Source organism: Onthophagus taurus, chromosome 7 (genome assembly GCF_036711975.1).
Source record: "Onthophagus taurus isolate NC chromosome 7, IU_Otau_3.0, whole genome shotgun sequence".
Lineage (NCBI taxonomy): Eukaryota > Metazoa > Arthropoda > Insecta > Coleoptera > Scarabaeidae > Onthophagus > Onthophagus taurus.
The window spans coordinates 172837-194100 of NC_091972.1; the positions used below are offsets into that span (position 1 = coordinate 172837).

General features: G+C 33.0%; 2 protein-coding genes across 3 annotated transcripts; one reads left to right on the plus strand and one right to left on the minus strand.

The window, feature by feature from the left end:
- Positions 1-33: 33 nt before the first annotated feature.
- Positions 34-14334, minus strand: LOC111421982 (general transcription factor IIH subunit 4 marionette). 2 transcript variants are annotated; one of them, XM_071198362.1, is made up of 9 exons: positions 14100-14334; positions 13249-13695; positions 12991-13095; positions 12803-12934; positions 12384-12750; positions 12251-12334; positions 11996-12189; positions 441-681; positions 34-387 (listed from the first exon to the last, which is right to left on the minus strand). In XM_071198362.1, the coding sequence occupies exons 2-9, from the start codon at positions 13410-13412 to the stop codon at positions 244-246; spliced, it is 1431 nt and encodes a 476-aa protein (XP_071054463.1). In that variant the 5' UTR covers positions 13413-13695; positions 14100-14334; the 3' UTR covers positions 34-243. The 2 variants fall into 2 exon arrangements, with proteins under 2 accessions (XP_071054463.1, XP_071054462.1); XM_071198361.1 differs by having other exon boundaries at positions 13249-14334.
- Positions 14335-17205: 2871 nt separating this feature from the next.
- On the plus strand, positions 17206-20439 carry LOC111421984 (zinc finger protein 43-like). The gene is made up of 2 exons (XM_071198363.1): positions 17206-18887; positions 18973-20439. Exon 2 carries the CDS (start codon positions 18990-18992, stop codon positions 20094-20096), a length of 1107 nt encoding a protein of 368 aa, XP_071054464.1. The 5' UTR covers positions 17206-18887; positions 18973-18989; the 3' UTR covers positions 20097-20439.
- The last annotated feature ends 825 nt before the right edge of the window (positions 20440-21264 follow it).

Sequence of the window (21264 nt, forward strand, 5' to 3'; positions counted from 1 at the left end):
TTGATTAAAATCTGTCATAAATAAAATTTCAAATAAAGAAAAAAATATCAATTTTATTTCTTATGACAAGTATATAATAAAAATTTATTAAATCTAACTAATTACTAATACTAACAAAGAGATTATCGCGTTCTAAACGGCCCCACTTCAAAAATTCATTCAACTCACAAACATTCCATTTTTTTTATCTCTTCACAACAAATTCAACAAAAACACTTAATTTTTTTTATTTTTATTAATTTTTTAATTTCCTTTGGAGTAACGTTTCCAAAACTTTTTAACATCATCATGGCCTTGTTTATTAACGACCATCGTTCGTTTTTCTTTATTGCTCCAAATCAGGTAACCATTCGAATTGGCGTATTCTTTTAAAACATTAAAATCCGCCTAAAAAAAAACAATGTAATAAAATATTCGTTTTATTAATGATGGTATTTTACCTGTGATAAGAATTGACTATATAAAACACCTTCTGAATAATCCAATCTATTCCTTTCCAATTCCCATAATTTAATTTGGTCCACAATAGTCGGGGGTAAAGCATTTCTTGTATCTCCGGCCAACATTTGTGAGTGAACATGTTGTCTGAGGTAGCCAGTTATTTGGTCGGCCGTTATTCCACCCCTTAATGCTTGTCTTACTGATTCACGAGTGATCACACCAACCACAACATTAGGAAATCTTGAATTATTTATAATTATTAAAAATCAAATTGAAGTATTTGGGCATATATCAAGATTAGGAGTCTCTCTTAAAAATCGATGATTTTTTTTTTAATCGATAGGAAATGAGTCAAAAGAGGCGTTAATGATAAAAAAAAGTGCGGAAAAGTGTAGTACTTACCGAAAAATCACTTTAAAGTTGCGATTTGACGTTTCTTTTTGGAAGTTCAAAGCAATGTTAAAATTGCATTTTCGTATTAAATCCTAACCTGAAATTGTTTAATTTATACCCACGCACAAAATAAAAAGTTATTTTCACTAAACTTATTGAGATTACAACATATTTTCGGATGAAAACCTTATTTCTTAGGCTATCAATGCATAACGACAACTACCTGCCGTTAGATAGAATTGTTTCTACCAAATGTGTGTTAATAGACTTTGTGTTAATAGATTGTGTATGAATTGATCTGTCAAACGACTGAAATATCTTTATATTGTAAATATAAATGATAAATAAGTATAATAGCTTATTTAATAGTACCTTACTTAAGTTAAAATAGTTAATTAATTAAAAATTAATATTAAAAAAGACGTGTACAGGTGTCCAAATTTCGATGGGTTTGCAGGGTATCTCAGTTATTATGAAAGATAGAAAGTTGCGGTTTTCGCGAACCTGAGCTACTTTTTTGTGAAACTTACAATGCCGCAAACCAAATTTTCATAGACCTCTTCGTTTTTGATATACAGGGAGTATTTTAAAATTTACGATTTTCAGACACCCCCCGTATCTCGGCTATCCGGAAACTTAGTAAAAAAGTAAAAACGGGTTCTAATAGATTTTTCACGTAGAATCCAATGATGCACGTAGAATTTTTCTAGACATCACGGTTTTTGAGTTATAAACACAACTTAGGTTTTTTTAAATGGAACCACCTATATTTTATTTTTTTATTGAACTAGAATTTTTTCAAGCTTTTCAATGATATATAATACTCCATACTTACCTTTATAATTAACCTCGAAATTAAAAAAACCACATTATTTTATAAGTAGGCTATGATAAATTAAGTGATCGCGTTGCTAGGATACCAGAATAAACAAAGAATTTTGAAAATACTATAATATTAATTATTGACTTATTAAAAAAATGTATCTATTAAATTTTGTTTGTTAAAAACGAAAAATTATTAAAAACTAAACATAATGCAAATATGGCTTCAAGTTACAAGAATTGTTCAAAGTTGTTACCATTTTGATGCACACATTGTTCACAAAGTTTAGTAATGCGTTTAATTGCATTTAGAATAGTTATGGGATGTTGCTGTAAATGTGAAAAAGCATCAGTTACAGCAATTTTGTTCGATTCTGGGTACTATATACCCAATTCTTGATATATCCCCATAAAAAGAAGTCCAAAATAGATAAATCAGGTGATCTTGCTGGCCATCGCGTTGGACCATGTGTGCCTATCCACCTACCAGGAAATTCTGCAGTTAGGTAGCGACTCACTACTTACGCATTATGAGCGGGAGCTCCGTCCTGCTGAAAATAAATATTATTTAGCCGAATAAGAGGAATATCATCCAAAATCTCTGGCAAGATGGCCAAATAGCGATTAGCGCAAAGGTTTCCTTCAAATATTTTGTAAACAATTCGTGGCCCAATAATAAAACATGCCACGCTAAAACCTCGCTCAATTATAATATGTTGGTTTTCTTGATGCCAATGCTTGTTATTACGACGATTATAGATTCCTGTGCTGGTAAAATATGCCTCATCAGACCATATAATAGAGGAACTAAATTCAATATTATTTTGTGCATGGTTCAAATACCAGTTACAGAATTCCAAACGTCGTTCGGCATCTCCCGGGTGTAAGTGGTGAACTATTTGTTCTTTGTAGGGTTTATATTTATACTTTTTTAGAATCGCACAGGCTGTCGATTTTTTAATTCCAACTTGACATTCAATTTCCCTACATGATGTTTTAGGCGCGGCTTCCACACATCCTAACACGGTAATTTCATTGTTATTCCGATTTTCTTTATTATATTTTTTTGGCCTGGGCATCAAAAAACTTCCATAATTGATCAAATTACGCTTTATTCGCAAAAAAATTTTTGAATTTGGTTGCGCTCTTTCTGGATATCTGAAGTGAAACAATCTGCTAATAAAATGTTATTGCTGATAAATGTTGCATTCTACCTATTTATGTATAATTCAGCAGCTTGATTAACATTTTCATTTGCATGAATGTAACATATTTTTCATAATTTTCATAGCGCTCCATTTCAAGAAAAAGATAATTAAGTTAAGTTAATTAAAGGTAATTAAGTAACACACGACTTATTGTTAGCACAAAATTCAAAATGACAGTAATTAACTATATTTACTTTGTTTATTCTGGTATCCTAGCAACGCGATCACTTAATAGACAACCTAAGCCTTGACGTAACAGAGATGGGCGGAGCTTATATCGACTCCAAACATTTTCATAGCTAAGTGTGTTGCTAACGGTCAATCACCATATGCAATTTTTCAATTAGGTAGTGTTAAAATAAAATAAACTAAGTGACTTTTTATGACATTTTTATTACGATTTATCATTAGCAACGAAAGTCGATATAAGCTCCGCCCATCTCTGTGACGTCAGGCTAGGCAGTCTATTTATCATAGCCTACTTATAAAATAATGTATTTTATTCAATTTCGAGGTTAATAAATTATAAAGGTAAGTATAGAGTATTATATATCATTGAAAAGCTTGAAAAAAATCCAGTTCAATAAAAAAATAAAATATAGCTGGTTCCATTTAAAAAACCCTAAGTTGTGTTTATAACTCAAAAACCGTGATGACTAGAAAAATTCTACGTGCACCATTGGATTCTCCGTAAAAAAATCTATTAGAACCCGTTTTTACTTTTTTACTAAGTTTCCGGATAGCCGAGATACGGGGGGTGTCTGAAAATCGTAAATTTTGAAATACTCCCTGTATATCAAAAACGAAGAGGTCTATGAAAATTTGGTTTGAGGCATTATAAGTTTCACAAAAAAGTAGCTCAGGTTCGCGAAAACCGCAACTTTCTATCTTTCATAATAACTGAGATATCCTGCAAACCCATCGAAATTTGGACAAAATAAAAATAAAAAAATAACCCGTGTGACGATGGCAACAAACTGTGTATTTAACAAAATGACAATTACAACTAACAACACAAGTAATGTTAACCATGACATGTATTTTCGTATTAAATCCTAACCTGAAATTGTTTAATTTATACCCACGCACAAAATAAAAAGTTATTTTCATTTAACTTGTTGAGATTACAACATAACTATTCATAATGACACCTATGTGAAGTTAGCCCCCAATTAGATAGGATTTTACATGTATAGTATTTTGATTATAACATGAGAACCAGTGAACTGATTTCGATAAACAATGTCTCATTCGAAAGCTTAATCTTTGGTCAATACGACAGTGGAAATGCCCGATTCGAAATCTCTTTCGATTTTCGTTATAACGCCAAAATAATGCGAACATACACGAAAATTACACAAAATTGACCTTGTTTAAATGGTGATAACTCGTAAACGATGTACCCGTTAATCAAGATCTATACGTCACTCGATTCGTCATAGCGTCTTCTATCGAAATTACGAGATGCCAGATTTCAATTCTCTCCCGTTAACTTTATACAGCCCTCGGAATGACACCGTCTTCGGCTCGTTTATGCACGTGTGAACGCTCACAAGTATAGTCCCTAATATAAAAAAATTAATTTAAACTAAATCGACTATAATTAAAGAACAGTTTGACGGATTTTAATGTTTTATATCTCAATCGAAAGTTTATGCTGTTGTCGAAATGCCCGATTCGAAATATTTAAGGATTTTGATTAAAACACAACAAACGAATTAATTAAACACATCAATTATCTCCGTAACTAATTGACCAATTTTAGTCATCAAAATCTCGGTCGAAAGTATGATCTGCAATGAATGCGAAGGTGGAAATACCCGATTTCAAAATTTACTAATTATGTACATACAAACATTGAAATGACCCCGCGAGAGATTTCGAGTCGGGCATTTCCACTTTCGTATTGGCCAAAGATTAAGCTTTCGAATGAGATTTTGATTATCGAAATCGACTGACTGGTTTTCTTGTTATAATCAAAATACATACATTTAAAATCCTATCTAATTGGGGGCTAGAAAAATTTGGAGCTAACCTCGCATAGGTCATAATGACTAAGTGCCTGTCGTTACATAGACTGTGTGTCTATTAACTATGTACAAGAGCGTCGCCAGATAGGAGCAAAGATAGATTCGAAAAAAGAAATTGAATAGAATATAAGATACAAATAGATTCTAAAAATCTATTTGAAATGTTTATAATCTGTTATCGCATTTAAATAGAGAGCATGAGAGTTAAATAAAAATTTGTTATTAAAAGACTTCAAACCACTTAAATATTATAATTAGGATAATTATTAGTTAGTTTAACGTTATTTTAGAACTTAATAACACATATTATTGATGAAAATCTCTTTCGTAGTTACAAAGTTTTTTGCATCAAAAGGTCATAACGTAGGGTGAAATATTCGTCAAATCCTTTGGTCAAATCTGAAAGAGAAGAATAATAAACCTTATTTTGGAGAAATTCAAAAGATTAAGGTAGAAATGCAATTGATGGGTACTTGTGGGTGTGTAATGGGCACGTTTCCACTCGGAAAGAAAAAAGATGGAAGGTGCGGTAAGGTTGTATCGTTTCGAAAAGGCAAATTTTTTGCATATTTTAAGTTACAAATCCATCGAATCCACTTGGCGTCATGCGAAGAGTAGTATGTCAACATCTGGCCGTACTAAAAGTCATCTCCCAGGGAATCTTGCCAGATATATTTTCCACAAATCGTGCACAGTGAAGAAGCTTGATAAGGCGGCGGAATTTTATCGAATAGCTGCGATTATGTAAGTACGACCCTATGAAGCCAGCTGAGCAACGGGACCTGGAGGAAATCGCAAATGATTATCCATCCGATAACGAACCGTCTATATACAGGGTGTCTCAGCGAGACCGGTCATTAGACGTTTCTGTGGTTCTGGCCAAAATAAAAAATTGAGAATTCAGACTTAAGTATTATCAATTACGTTCTCTTCGTCTAAAATATTTTCAGATTTCTAGCACTTCCGGTTATACCGGAAGTCCCACCTACTTTACTTTTTTAAATGGAACACCCTGTATATTTTTACATATTTGGATTTGTCTGTTTTCAAGGTTTATAAATAACTTTACTTTTGGCAATTTGATTCGGCCGTTCTCGAGTTATTCGATTTTTTCTAGAAAAATCTGCTCCAGCGGACATTTGTTCAAAAAATCATAGAACACTCGATTTTTGAGATATCAATTTAGGATTCAGAACATGCTTAAACAACATGATGGAGTATGTTTTGGTGCCGAGAACGGCTGTCTAGATCGTTTGGCCACTTTACTATGACACGTTAACTTTTCGAAATTTGGAACTATCATAACTTCATTTTTTTAAATGGCACCCCCCATATTTTATTACTTAGTCGTCTTCGGCGTCTCATTTTACATCTTTTATACTCCATATGTGCTATGCCTAACATTAATAGTTTGAGAAATAATTAGGGTTTTTTGAAAAATGCTCACATATCATATCGATATTAACCTAGTGTGCCATGGAAAACAAATGTTTAATGACTTATTGACAAACGTCAAAGTCTGATTTACGTTGTTTGATGCTTGTGAGTCTGAAACCAGATAAAATGGATATTAATAACGTAAATAATGTTTATACAAATAAAGAAATACATAATTTATTTTTTGTGCACGAAAAGTGCGACAAACTTCTTAGTAGAACTTGCAAAATGTTTAATGAAAATTATCCGCATTTACCTCCGATGACAAAAGATAAATTTAGAAGAATAGAAGCAAATTTTTTGCATTTTGGACGAATTAATCACGTGTTAAACTGACCAAAAAATGTAGTAGATAATGCAACGAAAGAGGTGAATACCTTGGCTTATTTCGAGCCCAGTCCCAACACCTCAGTTCGAGCTGTCAAAGAAGATCTGGGAATCATACTACGAACTTTGTCGCGCTTTACATGCATAAAAAATAAATTAAGAATTTCTTGATTTGTGTAAATATTACTTTCGTAATTGTTATCAATTTTAACTCGTTTCAGTACTAATATTAAGGGACATGACAGATAATTATTAGCTCACATGCATCAAGTGACGTAAACAAGTGAGTCTTTGACAAGAACCCATTGACAAGGATTGTTTTTCATGGCACACTAGGTTAATATCCATATGATATGTGATATCAAAAAACCCTAATTATTTCTCAAACTATTAATGTTAGGCATAGGACATATGGAATATAAAAGATGTAAAATGAGACGCCGAAGACGACTAAGTAATAAAATATGGGGGGTGCCATTTAAAAAAATAAAGTTATGGTGCTTCCAAATTTCGAAAAGTTAACGTGCCATAGTAAAGTGACCAAACGTTCTAGACAGCTGTTCTCGGCACCAAAACATACTCCATCATGTTGTTTAAGCATGTTCTGAATCCTAAATTGATATCTCAAAAATTTAGTGCTCTATGATTTTTTGAACAAATGTCCGCTGGAGCAAATTTTTCTAGAAAAATTCGAATAACTCGAGAATTGCTGGTTCAAATTGCAAAAAGTAAAGTTATTTATAAACCTTCAAAACAGACAAATCCAAATATGTAAAAATATACAGGGTGTTCCATTTAAAAAAATTAAGTAGGTGGCGACTTCCGGTATAACCGGAAGTGCAAGAAATCTGAAAATATTTTAGTCGAAGAGATCGTAATTGATAATACTTAAGTCTGAATTCTCAAATTTTTATTTTCGCCAGAACCCCTATCCGCTTCGGATATAAGTCCTGGTGCATAAATTCAAAAAATGGATACTTAATAAATTTCGAAATTTATCAAGGTGTAATACCAAACTGTAATCCTCAACATCAAAAGGAATTTGGTAAAGCAACGGCACCATTGATTCAACTTATTGAGAAGTTACCAAATGAAGTAAAATCTCTACCCTATAGATTTTACTTCGATAACTTATTTACGTCTGTAAAATTTTTGACATATTTAAAAAGCTGCGGATATCATGGTACGGGAACCATAAGGGAAAATAGGCTTCCCAAAAATTGTCCAATTATAGGAGTAAAAGAAATGAAAAAAAGAAAACGTGGTGACTTTGATTATGCCGTAACGGAAGATAGATCAATTGTTGTCTCAAGGTGGATGGATAACTCTGTTGTAACTGTTGCTTCAACTGTGCACCCCGTTTTACCATTAACAAATGCGCAACGTTATTCAAAGATTCAAAAAAAGAAAATCTATATAACAAGACCTCGGTGCATTGAACGGTACAATATGTTCATGGGAGGTACAGATCAAATGGATGCTAATATTAACGTGTACAGGATAGGAATAAGGGGTAAAAAATGGTGGTGGCCCATTTTCACATGGATCCTAGATGCTGCCATACAAAACGCATGGATCATTTACAAAATACATCATCCAGAAACAACGCAATTGGATTTTAGAAGGGAAATTGCAAAAAGTTATTTAATCAGATTTCAAAACCTACCAAAGTCATCTGGTCGACCCGGATGTTTTTCAGTAGATTGTAGAGTATCTCCAGACATTCGCCTTGATGGTAAAGATCATTTGGTGGAATATATACCTAATGGTAAACGCAGGCGATGCTCCGGGCAAAATCATAAAGGCAGCTCTGTGCGCACTCAGTGTCGCAAATGTGACGTAGGCCTATGTATTGATTGTTTTGTTGATTTTCATAAGAAATAAACATTTACTGTTCAAATAAATATTTATATTCAATTATTTTTGTTTTATTCAACCAGAGCGTCACAGACCTTAAAAGCCTAGCGTTCCATATATGGAACAGCCTCCATCTTGCAAATAGCTATGTGAATAACCAAATATTAACCTAAATCATGTTTCTACTGTTAATTTAAGTTTGAATATATCATTTTCAACTCAAATTTCTCAAAACAAAAAATTCGGTCCCTAATGGGTTAAGATATTTGAAGGAGCGTTCGTTCTGATTGTGAACACAGTTTTTTAAAATTCGGTTTGATAACAATTGCACAAGGGCTTGAAGTTTGGTAATATTAAGCTATTTTACGTACAGAGCGGTGTTCTTCATCTTTTATTGATTTTAATATTAACATATAAGGCAAACGAAGGATTAAGCTTTCGAATGAGACATTGTTTATCGAAATCGGTTCACTGGTTCTCATGTTATAATTAAAATACTATACATGTAAAATTCTGTTTAATTGGGGGCTAACTTCACATAGGTGTCATTATGAATAATTATGTTCTAATCTCAACAAGTTTAGTGAAAATAACTTTTTATTTTGTGCGTGGGTATAAATTAAACAATTTGAGGTTAGGATTTAATACGAGAAAATACCAAGGACAGTAGAATCTAACAGGACTGCTACATCCATTGTTGTGACAACCTGCCCGCAAACTACGTCACACCATTTTCCACGCCCAGCTGTTGTTATGGTCTATGCGTTTACTGTGTATTTGTAGAGGTTATATCCTAGACGTATTCATATTATTTTTGAAGTCTTATGGTTTTAGACGTATTAATGTCTATCATATAACCTCTAAAATCACAGACAGTTACCAGGCGTGGCAAATACTGTGACGTAGACTGCGGGCAACCAACCCGTAGTGGGCTACAAAAATACAATGCATGTATAATCTGTTTTTTATTTAAATCAATTGTCATTGCCAAATTTTTATAAAAAAACGGTCTGTACCACCCTAGATACCATGTTCTATGACCACGCTTTATAATATTTTCCACTAAATAATATGTAAGGTTGTGTATATTCTAAACGAAGTTGTCACTGATTGTTACTTTAAAGACGAAGCCACTAATCTCTCGTCACTTGGCTAATATCTACGTTTTGAAATTAAAACTCGTGAGCAATATATTAAGATAACATAATTAAGTGCTATAATTAAAATTTGAATATTGTTTAAAAATCAGAATTACTGGAAGAATCTGAGTCTTCCGCTAGATGGATGATGACAGGAGGTAAATCAGTTATTAATGAATTTCCCATTAATGTTGTCCAATCTTTTTTAATTAGTTCTTCACAGTGGCGAACACTATTTGCCCACATCTCCGGAGTGTAATGACCAAGCGCTTTTTGCCAAGTCTCCTTGACACGACAGATCTTTTTCTCCGAGCTGGACTGAACATGTTTATTGTAATAAGTTTTTAAGAACGCCCAACATAGTTCAATGGGATTATATTGGCAATTGTATGGAGGAAGGCGAAGAACAGTATGGCCATGGTCTCTTATTAATTTGTCAATTTCAAAGGATTTTTCAATTTGAGGCTTGTAAGAACGGATTATTTCCTATAACGATTTTTTATTTAAGGTTGGTTCAAACTGTATATTATGTTCAGTTAACCATTTTTTCATATCATTTTTTTTGTGCAGAAACTTGGAGCTTTCTCGATTTGTTTTGAGTGATATGGAGCAATATCCATTACTACCGCACACTTCGCACCCAAATTATTTAATGCTGGAAGTAATTGATTTTTCACCCATTCCATAAAAATAATTGACGTCATATTTTTATGATAATCTCTGTGCTCCGTGTTGTCACTGAGCAAGAGATCGCAATTTGGCAAAAACCCTGACGAAGTGCCTGCGTGCAAGATTGTAAATCTTTTTCCTTCGCCTTCTGCTCTTTGCGGAATACCGAATCTTTCATTTTCATTTACCCATTGATAAACTTGGGTGCCATTTTCGTAAATCCAAGTTTCGTCAAGAAAAACAAAAGTATACTCTCGGGATTCTAGGTATTGCAAGTATGTCTTTAAAAATGTAATTCTTTTTGAAACTATATGTGGTTGTTCAATTAACACTTTTCTATTGCTAATCTTTTTATATCTATATCCCATAGATTTTATAATTTTATGTAATTTTGATCTACCATTAGTAAAATCACATTAATTTCTTGCAAAATTAAGTAAATCATTAAGATTAAAATACTGTTTCTTTTCATGCAATTTTTGTATTTGTCTTCCTAACTCTTCTTTAATAAAATATAAATTATTATCCGTTTTGTAGTTCATTTTACAACGCCTTTGTGTTTTTGGTTTTTTTACAGTTTGATATTTTTTGTAGGTTTGAATAATTTTAAAAACCGTCGTGCTGTGAACCTAATACAATTATGTTGAATGTAAATTTAATTTTAAAACTCAAGTGCAATACACATACATCAAAAATACGTGAAGCTTTATCACATATATATTTTAAATTCGTATTTGGTGTCTCCGTCTGTACTTCTTCACAATACCTAATTATAGAGTTTTTTTCGCGTTTAGACAGTTGACATCCCGTTCCACCCTTTCTTAACATTTTTATGGTAGATTTAGCAGCAAAAAAATTATATGAAAATTGTTTTTTAATCAATCTTAACAAATTTGATAGACAGTGGTGGCACACAATTAAAGTAAAAGTCACGACATGCGCTTTTACTTTCAATACCAACTTGACGACACTTTGACAATTGATTTAAATAAAAAACAGATTATAGCAGTCCTGTTAGATTCTACTGTCCTTGAGAAAATACATGGTTAACTTTGTTTGTGTTGTCAGTTATAATTGTCATTTGGTTAAATACACAGTTTGTTGCTATCGTCACACGGATTATTTATTTATTTTTATTTTGTAAGCATGTCTTTTTTAATAACTATTTTAATTTAACTAAACTACTATTAAATAAGCTATTATACTTATTTATCATTTATATTTACAATATAAAGATATTTCAGTCGTTTGACAGATCAATTCATACACAATCTATTAACACAAATTTGGTAGAAACAATTCTATCTAACGACATTTAATTGTCGTTCTGCATCGATAGCCTAAGAAACAAGGTTTTCATCCGAAAATATGTTGTAATCTCAACAAGTTCAGTGAAAATAACTTTTTATTTTGTGCGTGGGTATAAATTAAACAATTTCAATTTCAATTTAATACGAAAATGCAATTTTAACATTGCTTTGAACTTCCAAAAAGAAACGTCAAATCGCAACTTTAAAGTGATTTTTCGGTAAGTACTACACTTTTCCGCACTTTTTTTTATCATTAACGCCTCTTTTGATTCATTTCCTATCGATTAAAAAAAAAATCATCGATTTTTAAGAGAGACTCCTAATCTTGAATTAAAATAATAATTGACTAAGCACCATTTTACCTGTACAATAGTTCGGTGAACAAACCCAAGAGGGCCACCTGTAAATTAGAATCTGTATATGCGTACACCCTGTAGTTTGTTTCCACGATGATATACCCCTTTGGGGCATCTTCTTCAATCGCCATTGGGGCTTTCGTTTGCGAACAAGTTATGTTTAGTGCCAGTCTTGTTGGATAAAAACGTCCAGCTTTTCTCTAAAATATTAAAAAAAATAAATAAATAAATAAAATTAAAAAAAAAAAATAATAATCTTACTTTTCTTTGGTATACTAATCCAAATTCTCTTAAATGCTGCAAGAATATTAATAACCCTTGACTCATTCCTTCTGTACTATAATCCTAAAATTAAAAAAAATTTAAAAATAATAGTTACATTTTTTTTACATACTTTTCCTAAAGTACTGAAACTGAGTTGAAACAGGAACGTAAGACACTCCGCAAGATCGAGTCCTCGCTGTTCTACTGTGTCTAAGTATTGTAAAAGAAAATGCCAAACTTGCGCTTGGCGATCGAGAAGTAAAAACTGGAAACCCTGTCGAGTTATCACAGGGCTTCCATCGTCCTCGTCACGTTTCATCAACCCAGCGTGTATTAAAATTCGCACTGTATCCGCTGATATCCCTTCTTGTTGGTGAGAACCCACCATATAATGCAAAACGCATTCCCAACGTTCCGCCGAGTAAGTATCTAGAAATGCTACATCGCGAGCTTTGCTGTCTGCTTCTAAAGCCGATGACATACTCCATGGTTTACCACTAAAAGCACATTTCTATTTAGAAAAAATACTCACAAAAATGTGATATTTACCCTCCAAGTAATGCAATTTTTAAGTTCCGTTTAAAAGTTGTGTTTAATATCCAACCACTTAGTCCACCAGGTATTGGCGCATCATTCCAAACAGATAAATCACTTAATATCTTACAAACATTAGCATGTTCTCTATAAAAAAATGAAATGATAAAAATAAAATTAAAAAATGTAAAAAAATGTCTTACTTTGAAAATGCTTGATGACACCAAGAAGCAATAACAGCTTGAGGAACAGGTTGTTCTACAAATAGTATTCTTACAACATATTGTCTTGCTATTTCTGGCAATTCCCTATATAATATGAAAAAATATGAATTAATTTCTCATTTCACTACTTTATCGACATTGTGATGTAATTTTGGATGCCTACACCACATATTATATTTTCTTTTATAAATTAACTTTTCTCTAAAAAAATTACATGTTATAAATAAATTTACTTACCTATAAACAGCTAAACATATCGCAGGATGATTGTACAGTCTATCAAGTAAATTAGAAGGTCTAGTTTTCAGATAATCGTATAAATTTTTACATTCCAAATTCGTAGATTGTAATAATAACGTGCCGGTCTGTTGATTTGACCCGCCAAGACCATTATCAGCCATTTAAGTAAGGTTTGGAGGTTCGCACAACATGTACACAGCAGCACCCTTCGCGAATTTTGTCATTTATAGGTTATGTCACATATCGTTTCCGACCGTTTTGTTGTATTTTATTATCCAGATACAGTGTCCGCGTTAAAAACACGGTGGGGCCGTCACTTTTAAACCGATATTTCGCATACAAAACGATTTTTACCACGTAGTACGTCCTTTTTAGCAGTACTTCGGAAGGGTTCATCCAAAATACGGACGACCACCATTCTCGGGGACACTCAACCGACGTGAACTTTGCCGCGAACATAATAAAAAACGTGACCAAATGGGTAAGTTTAAGGGTTTAAAAGGGGACAAATTCGTACGTAGGGTAAATTGGGAACGGTGTAAAGGGGACTGGGTGGGAAATTTTTGGGAATCGGTTGGGTTTTACGGTTTAATTTAACGATTTATCGCCGATACGAAATATGGCTACTGTAACTAACTTCATTTGACTTTAGGAAAATTGAAAAGTAATTAAATGATTATAAATGTGTTTACTTGTGAATTATTAATTAAATAGGTTTTGTTCGTTTTGTGGTTCTTTATAAAAGGAGTTTTTGGTTTAGAGGATATGTTAAAAGATCTGATTAGTTTCAGTTGGTGGAAATTTATTGGTTATTGTGGGATATTTTTTGTTTATAAAGTTTGTTTTACCTTGTTTTGACAGCGCTTTAAACTTATAGGTTAAGTTATGATTCGTGTTTTTTTTCTGTTCCAAACATTTTTGCGTGCAATACTTCAATTAAATTGAGATGAATCAGTTCTTAAAAATATATATGAAGCGTAATATCAATAGGTTCGTTCCAACCGCACTTTTGACTGCCAATTGACAGTCACCAGCCTGCGCAGTTGAAAAGTGCTGTTCCATCCGACCCGTGGACGAGCCGCGGACTGGTCGGCGACAAGTTGTCATGAGTTCCAACGAGTGTCGGACGCGTTCATGTACGCGTCCGCGACAAGTCAAATGCGTACCTGGTTTCGACGATGTACGGTTTGTCACGTTCTTTAGCGCTTGCGCATAACAGAGCATAACTCATTTCCAATTGTGCAGCCGGTCTGTTTGTATCTCTTATGGGCAGAGCCGCGACGTTGTCGGGCAACTCATTGGCGGCTCATCTCTTTACGGTAGAGACTCGGGCTACATGGGCCACATTACGCCACATATAGTATACCACGCCACTGGCTCAGTTTTAATCGGACAATCGGCCAAACACGTATTGAAGGCTGCACCGCGAAGTACCCCCCCAAATCTTACATGAGCCCGCATTCAACCAGTATCGTTACGTTGCGGCACATCGATGATTTTGATAGAAGCATGCTACTACTACGCTATAACCCGTTCGCTGGTCTATACAGATGGTGACATCAACAGCCCGAAACATCGCGGCTCTGCTTATGGGTATCTTTACCATCAAGCGGGTCTGTCACGACGAGCTGAGTCTATATCTATGTGGCAAACTACTGGCACTATTTCTCTGAAAATTTGCATATAGCGTTTATCCGAGGATCTCGTTTCAGCTAAAATATTTTCAGTGTTCTCCAACTTCCGGTTATACCGGAAATGGACCCCAACTTCGTTATTTTAAATGGAATGTACCAATTTTTATTGTATTTTCGAGATCCCCACTAAATTTTAATATAATTCGATATAAGTCATCATATGTCTAGAGTGCACCACTTATGGATTATTTCAGTTTTTTCGAAAATTGTGGCAGATGCAACCCTTCACAATAAAAGTAATTTTTCGAAATTACACTCGAGTCCGGCCAAATATTCTCAGGGTTTGCACAGAGAAGACCCATAGTTTACATAACCCTTGAAAAGTTTTTTAAAAAATTATACAGATTGGTCAGAAATTTTCCCCGAATTTCCCTATCTCGAAAAGTCGAAAACTTCATTTTTTTAAATGGCAACCCTAATTTGGGGGTTGCGTTTCAAGTATTATGTAAGCTATGGGTCGTCTCTGTGCAAACTTTGGGAATATTTGGCCGGACTCGAGTGTAATTTCGAAAAATTATTTTTATTGTATCTGCCCAAATTTTCGAAATGACTGAAATAATTGAAAAATGGTGCACTCTAGACATATGATGACTTTATCAAATTGTATTAAAATTTGGCGGGGATCTCGAAAATTCAATAAAAATTGTTAAAATAACGAAGTTGAGGTTCATTTCCAGTATAACCGCAAGTTGGAGAAATCTGAAAATATTTTAGCTGAAACGAGCACTTCGGGTAAACCCGTATGCAAATTTTTACAAAAATAGTGCCAGTAGTTTGCCATATACATATAAGACTCAGCTCGTCGTGACAGACCCTGTACAGGGTGTCCATATTTCGATGGGTTTGCAGGGTATCTCAGTTATTATGAAAGATAGAAAGTTGCGGCTTTCGCGAACTTGAGCAACTTTTTTGTGAAACTTACAATGGCGCAAACCAAATTTTCATAGCCCTCTTCGTTTTTGATATAGAGGGAGTGTTTGAAATTTGCAATTTTCAGACACCTCCTGTATCTCGGCTATCCGGAAACTTAGTAAAAAAGTAAAAACGGGTTCTAATAGATTTTTTCACGTGGAATCCAATGGTGCACGTAGAATTTTTCTAGTCATCACGGTTTTTGAGTTATAAACACAACTCAAATACTGAATACTCAACTTCTAAAATACTTAACTCTTTATAACTCAAAAACCGTGATGACTAGAAAAATTCTACGTGCACCATTGGATTCTACGTGAAAAAATCTATTAGAACCCGTTCTTACGTTTCCGGATAGCCGAGATACAGGAGGTGTCTGAAAATCGTAAATTTTGAAACACTCCCTGTATATCAAAAACGAAGAGGGCTATGAAAATTTGGTTTGCACCATTGTAAGTTTCACAAAAAAGTAGCTCAGGTTCGCGAAAGCTGCAACTTTCTATCTTTCATAATAACTGAGATACCCTGCAAACCCATCGAAATTTGGACACCATGTACAGGGTGGTTCAAATTCGATGTCCGAATAGGCTAACTCGGAAACTATAAGAGTTAGACAAAAAGTAGCTTACATGTCATGATCTCGTTTTTCGAGAAACTGCTAATGCCGAAAACCTCATAGCGCTATCGTCTTTTGTTTTTCCCTTAGAGGCCAAAATTGGAAATATCGTAAAACCAGCAAGTGCAATTATCTTCGTTATTATTATAGGTGGAGTATTATAACTAAGACATTATATGGACACTTTTTTATAGAGAATTGGATGACGTAGTCAAAAAAATTTTTTCGGTTTTAGATTTTGAGATATCATGACAACTTTCATTTTTTTAAATGGAAACAACCACTGATTATTCGCTTATTAAATTCTTTATTTTTTTCTAATTACAAAAATATAGGGTTCGAAAGGTCTATTTCTTATTGTTTTAGAATAAAGCTAAAAATAAACTTTTTTTATAAAATTTCCATCTAGTGTCATCGACGAAATTAAATTTACAGTTTCCTGTAAATTACGGTACTATAACTAAAAATTATTCTACTAAAAATTTATATAAAATTTACTTTATTTTCTAATATGTAACATTCTAACATGTTAAACTTTTCGTAATTTTCGTAATCCATCTTAAAAAACAGGATTTTTAGAAAATTTTTGAATACAAACAAATGTTGCTATGTTTAGGTTGAATTAAAAAAATATATATGAGCGCCATCTATCAATAATTTATTAAGTCATTTAATAATAATAATATTAAATATTAATATAAAAATGTGAAATTATGCAATCTATTCCAACTTTTGTATAATTACATATATAAATTAAATAGTTCAACAAATATATTTGTTTCAAATATCAGAAAAATGTTTTTTTAATTTTTAATTATAGTACCGTAATTTACAGGAAACTGTAAATTTAATTTCTTGGAAGACACTAAAAGAAAAGTTAATTTTTAGCTTTATTCTAAAACAATAAGAAATAGACCTGTCAAACCCTATATTTTTGTAATCAGAAAAAAATAACGAATTTAATAAGCGAGTAATCAGTGGTTGTTTCCATTTAAAAAAACGAACATTGTGATAATATCTCAAAATCTAAAACCGAAAAATTTTTTTTGACTACGTCATCAAATTCTCTGTAAAAAAGTGTCCATATAATGTTTTAGTTATAATACTCCAGCTATAATAATAACCAAGATAATTGCGCTTGCTGGTTTTACGATATTTTCAATTTTAGCCTCTAGCGGAAAAACAAAAGACGATAGCGCTATGAGGTTTTCGGCATTAGCAGTTTCTCGAAAAACGAGATCATGACATGTAAGCTACTTTTTTTCTAACTCTTATAGTTTCCGAGTTAGCCTATTCGGACATCGAATTTGAACCACCCTGTACATTTGGATTTGGATTATTCTCTACTCTTTTACATGTTTCTGGTGTTTTGTTTAACAAATTTTTAAGAACTTTTATTTCATATATATGTTTTATGATAAGTTTCATAGACAAATTAATCAAAAAAGTGTAAAAACAAGCATATTTTTATTTCATTTTTCTAGTAAGGGTTATTACGTTTTTTTACATTTCTAATTAATGCTACTTTAGTTCATTATTGTTAAAAAAATGAGTAAATGGATTTCGTTTGAAATGGTAAATTGTGGTTGCAGCGCTAACTATCGGCAGGGTTGGATATAAAACGTACATAGAAATTTCAAACCGTTCCAACAGCGTTGACGAAATGTACGCGTACACGAACGTGTCCACGGACGAACATGCGCAGAAAAAAGTCCTGTACTAGTCGTGTACGCGTACACGACGAGTCAAATTTGTGCGGTTGGAACGAACCTAATATCTCTTGTATTGATAACGTTGTCAAAGTTAGTAAAAGTCACCAATTTATTCATAGAATTGGAAAATATCTCAGATTTCCCATTTAAAATAATTATAATATTTTATGTTTAAAAATAAAATATTTAGTGATATTTCCTAGTGTAAATCTAAACAAGTTTTAGCAATATTACTACTGCCCTCTTTTAAAATAATTCCGAATTATTTAGCGCCATCTTTTGATTTATTTCTAACTAAACAACCTAAATCGTTAATCGCCTTTGTTATTAAATGTCTTTTCTAAGGAAATATTTAATAGCTTTTTAACAAACAACATTCCAACTAAATTAACATCTTAATTATATTGTGAATATCTATGTTGTGAGTATTATTATTATAAACACCATTATAATCAATTGGATTCTGCGTAGTAACACAAAGGCTACAGACTACGTGATCAACGATTATAACTCTGATTGTATTCACGTTCAAAATGCAACGCAACACGTTTCTGCGCAAACTCCAAATGTGTCCCAAACGCAGGTTAACGCATGCGTTTATGTGAAATAACACCAAAAAACGAAGCATTGCGATTAAACGAGGTTTATATTAAAACATCATTCGAATAGAACGGATTTAAGTTTCTTGATAAATTATTAATCGTGAGTATTCTGTTTCTGCGTATCTTATTACACATTTCATTTGTACGATAATATAATTTTACCACAATTTTATTTTCTTTTTTAGTAATAAATATAAAAAGAATGAATATTGAAGAGGTGCAAATAAAAGAAGAAATAAAAGATGAACCAATTTTTGAAGAAATTGTGGAAACTATAGATTTTCCCATTGAAATTAAAGACGAACCAGATTCAGAAGACGATATTCAGGAGACCGTATTAGAAGAAATAAAATTGGAAATAACTTCGGAACCAAAATATGAAGCCGTCGAAATCCCTGAAGAAGAATTGGTTAACTATGATTTGCTTAATCAAGGGGTTTATACCATAATTAATAATACAAATGATGATAATGTATCTGTACAACAAGTTACTGTTGTTCCAAAAGAACCCAAAAAACCATTAACAAAAATAGAAAAAAATAAATTACGATCATCATCGAAAAAAATGGTTAAATGTCAAATATGTGGCAATAAATTTTATAGCAAGCATACTTTAGCTTTGCATGAAAAAACACATAACATAAGCACAATTTTTAATTGTGACAAATGTTCGGAAGGATTTCCATCTTTAGGCCTTTTAATGGAACATCAAAAAGTGATGAAACACTTCAAGGCTACCGATTCATTCCAAGAAAAAGTTCGAGCTCTCAACAAACGCGTTTTCAGGTGCAGAGCTTGCAGTTTGGTCTTTTATAGTGAAAAAACATTTCGTTTTCACGTAAAAATTCATGCAGGATTACTAAAATATTCTTGCGATGTTTGCGATGATATGTTCAATACCATGAGCGAATTAGCTTATCATCGAGAAACTGTTGGGCACGGCTTAAAATGTCAAAACTGTGGAATAATCTGTGCAACAGTCCAAGAATTAGAACAACACCTAAAAATGCATAGCAAGTGGAAATTTTTTAAATGTTCTGATTGTAATTTTGCCACGGTTGTACAAAAACATTTACAACAACACCGAGCCACTAATTGTCCTGCACTTGAGAAAACGGTATCACCGATTATGTGCTCATCTTGTGGCCTGCTGTTTCAAAATAAGCATATTTATAAAAAACACGTTTGTATGTTACCGGAAATTAAAGGTGAAGATGCTGATATTGACGAAGGTAATGCTCAAGTTATTATTGAGGATTCATCAAACATTGTTACTATAGAAATGGAAGAAGATAATGAAGAAAGATAATAATGATCTGTTTTTCATCATTTTTCACTTCATATATTACGTAATTTATAAATTCGTTTCATTGTAAGAATCGTTAACTTTCATTTTTAATTCAATATTAAAAAGAAATGGGTGTCTTCAGAAAAATATCTTAGTATAATTATTTTACATTCAATGTTTTTTCAGAAGTGAACAATTCTAATTTTAAATTCAGTATCATCAACAAACGAAGATACTCTGAAGAGCTATAAGATTTCCAATTTAATTCTTTTTGTTAAATTTGACTTTTAAGATTTTTTTTTTGTTAAAAGTAACATTTTAAAAACTATATCACTTTGTTACTAAATAAAGGTTCTTATATTTATTGGCTTTTAGATAAATAACCTTTATAATACCCTGAATAAGATTTCATCAGATTTAGAGATGAGGTATCCGGTCTTTTTTTCTTTAGAGTGGTCTAGAATGGGACCAAATTCCACGTTATTTAATCAACTTGGAAGCAAAATTTATTAGCCTTTGTGAGTTTAAATGAAAAGTTTAATGAAGCGATTAAGAAGAGTTCTTGCAAAGTATTTAAGACAAAGCTACTTTTTATTTTGTTGTTAAGGTACGAAAAGAAAAAAAATTGAGCAGTGATGCGAAAAGGGAGGCAAGGAGAAGATTGAGGCAATGGCGGAGAGGAGACGCGTTGGCGGACAGTTATGAGGAGGCACGAAGAAGGTACAAAGAAGTGTGTGGGTCAAAGAAAAGGGAGTTGAGGTTGAGAGAAGCAGGCAAAAATTAAGAAGAAAAGACGGTAAGAGGATGTAACGATATACCGATGACGAAATTTAGAAGTCACTTTATGAATTTGTTGGGAGGGGTAGAAGATAGGCAGCCAGTCGAGGAGGAAGAGACGACTGAGGGGGGTGAGGAGATTACGAAGGAAGAGTTGACAACAGTTTTGAGGGGGTTGAGAAGGGGATGAAACGAAGCATGGTTGGAGGCGACACGAGAGGTGAGCGGGAAGCTGTTAGAGCCCTTGAACAATTTGTGGAGGGGGGAAGGGTTTCCGAACGGTTTTAGGATGGGTATAGTATGCCCAGTGTACAAGAAAGGAAGTAAGAGAGCAGTGGAGAGCTATAGGGAAATCAGCCTACTCAACTCGTCATACCAGATTTATGCGAAGATACTGCTGGGAAGATTGGAG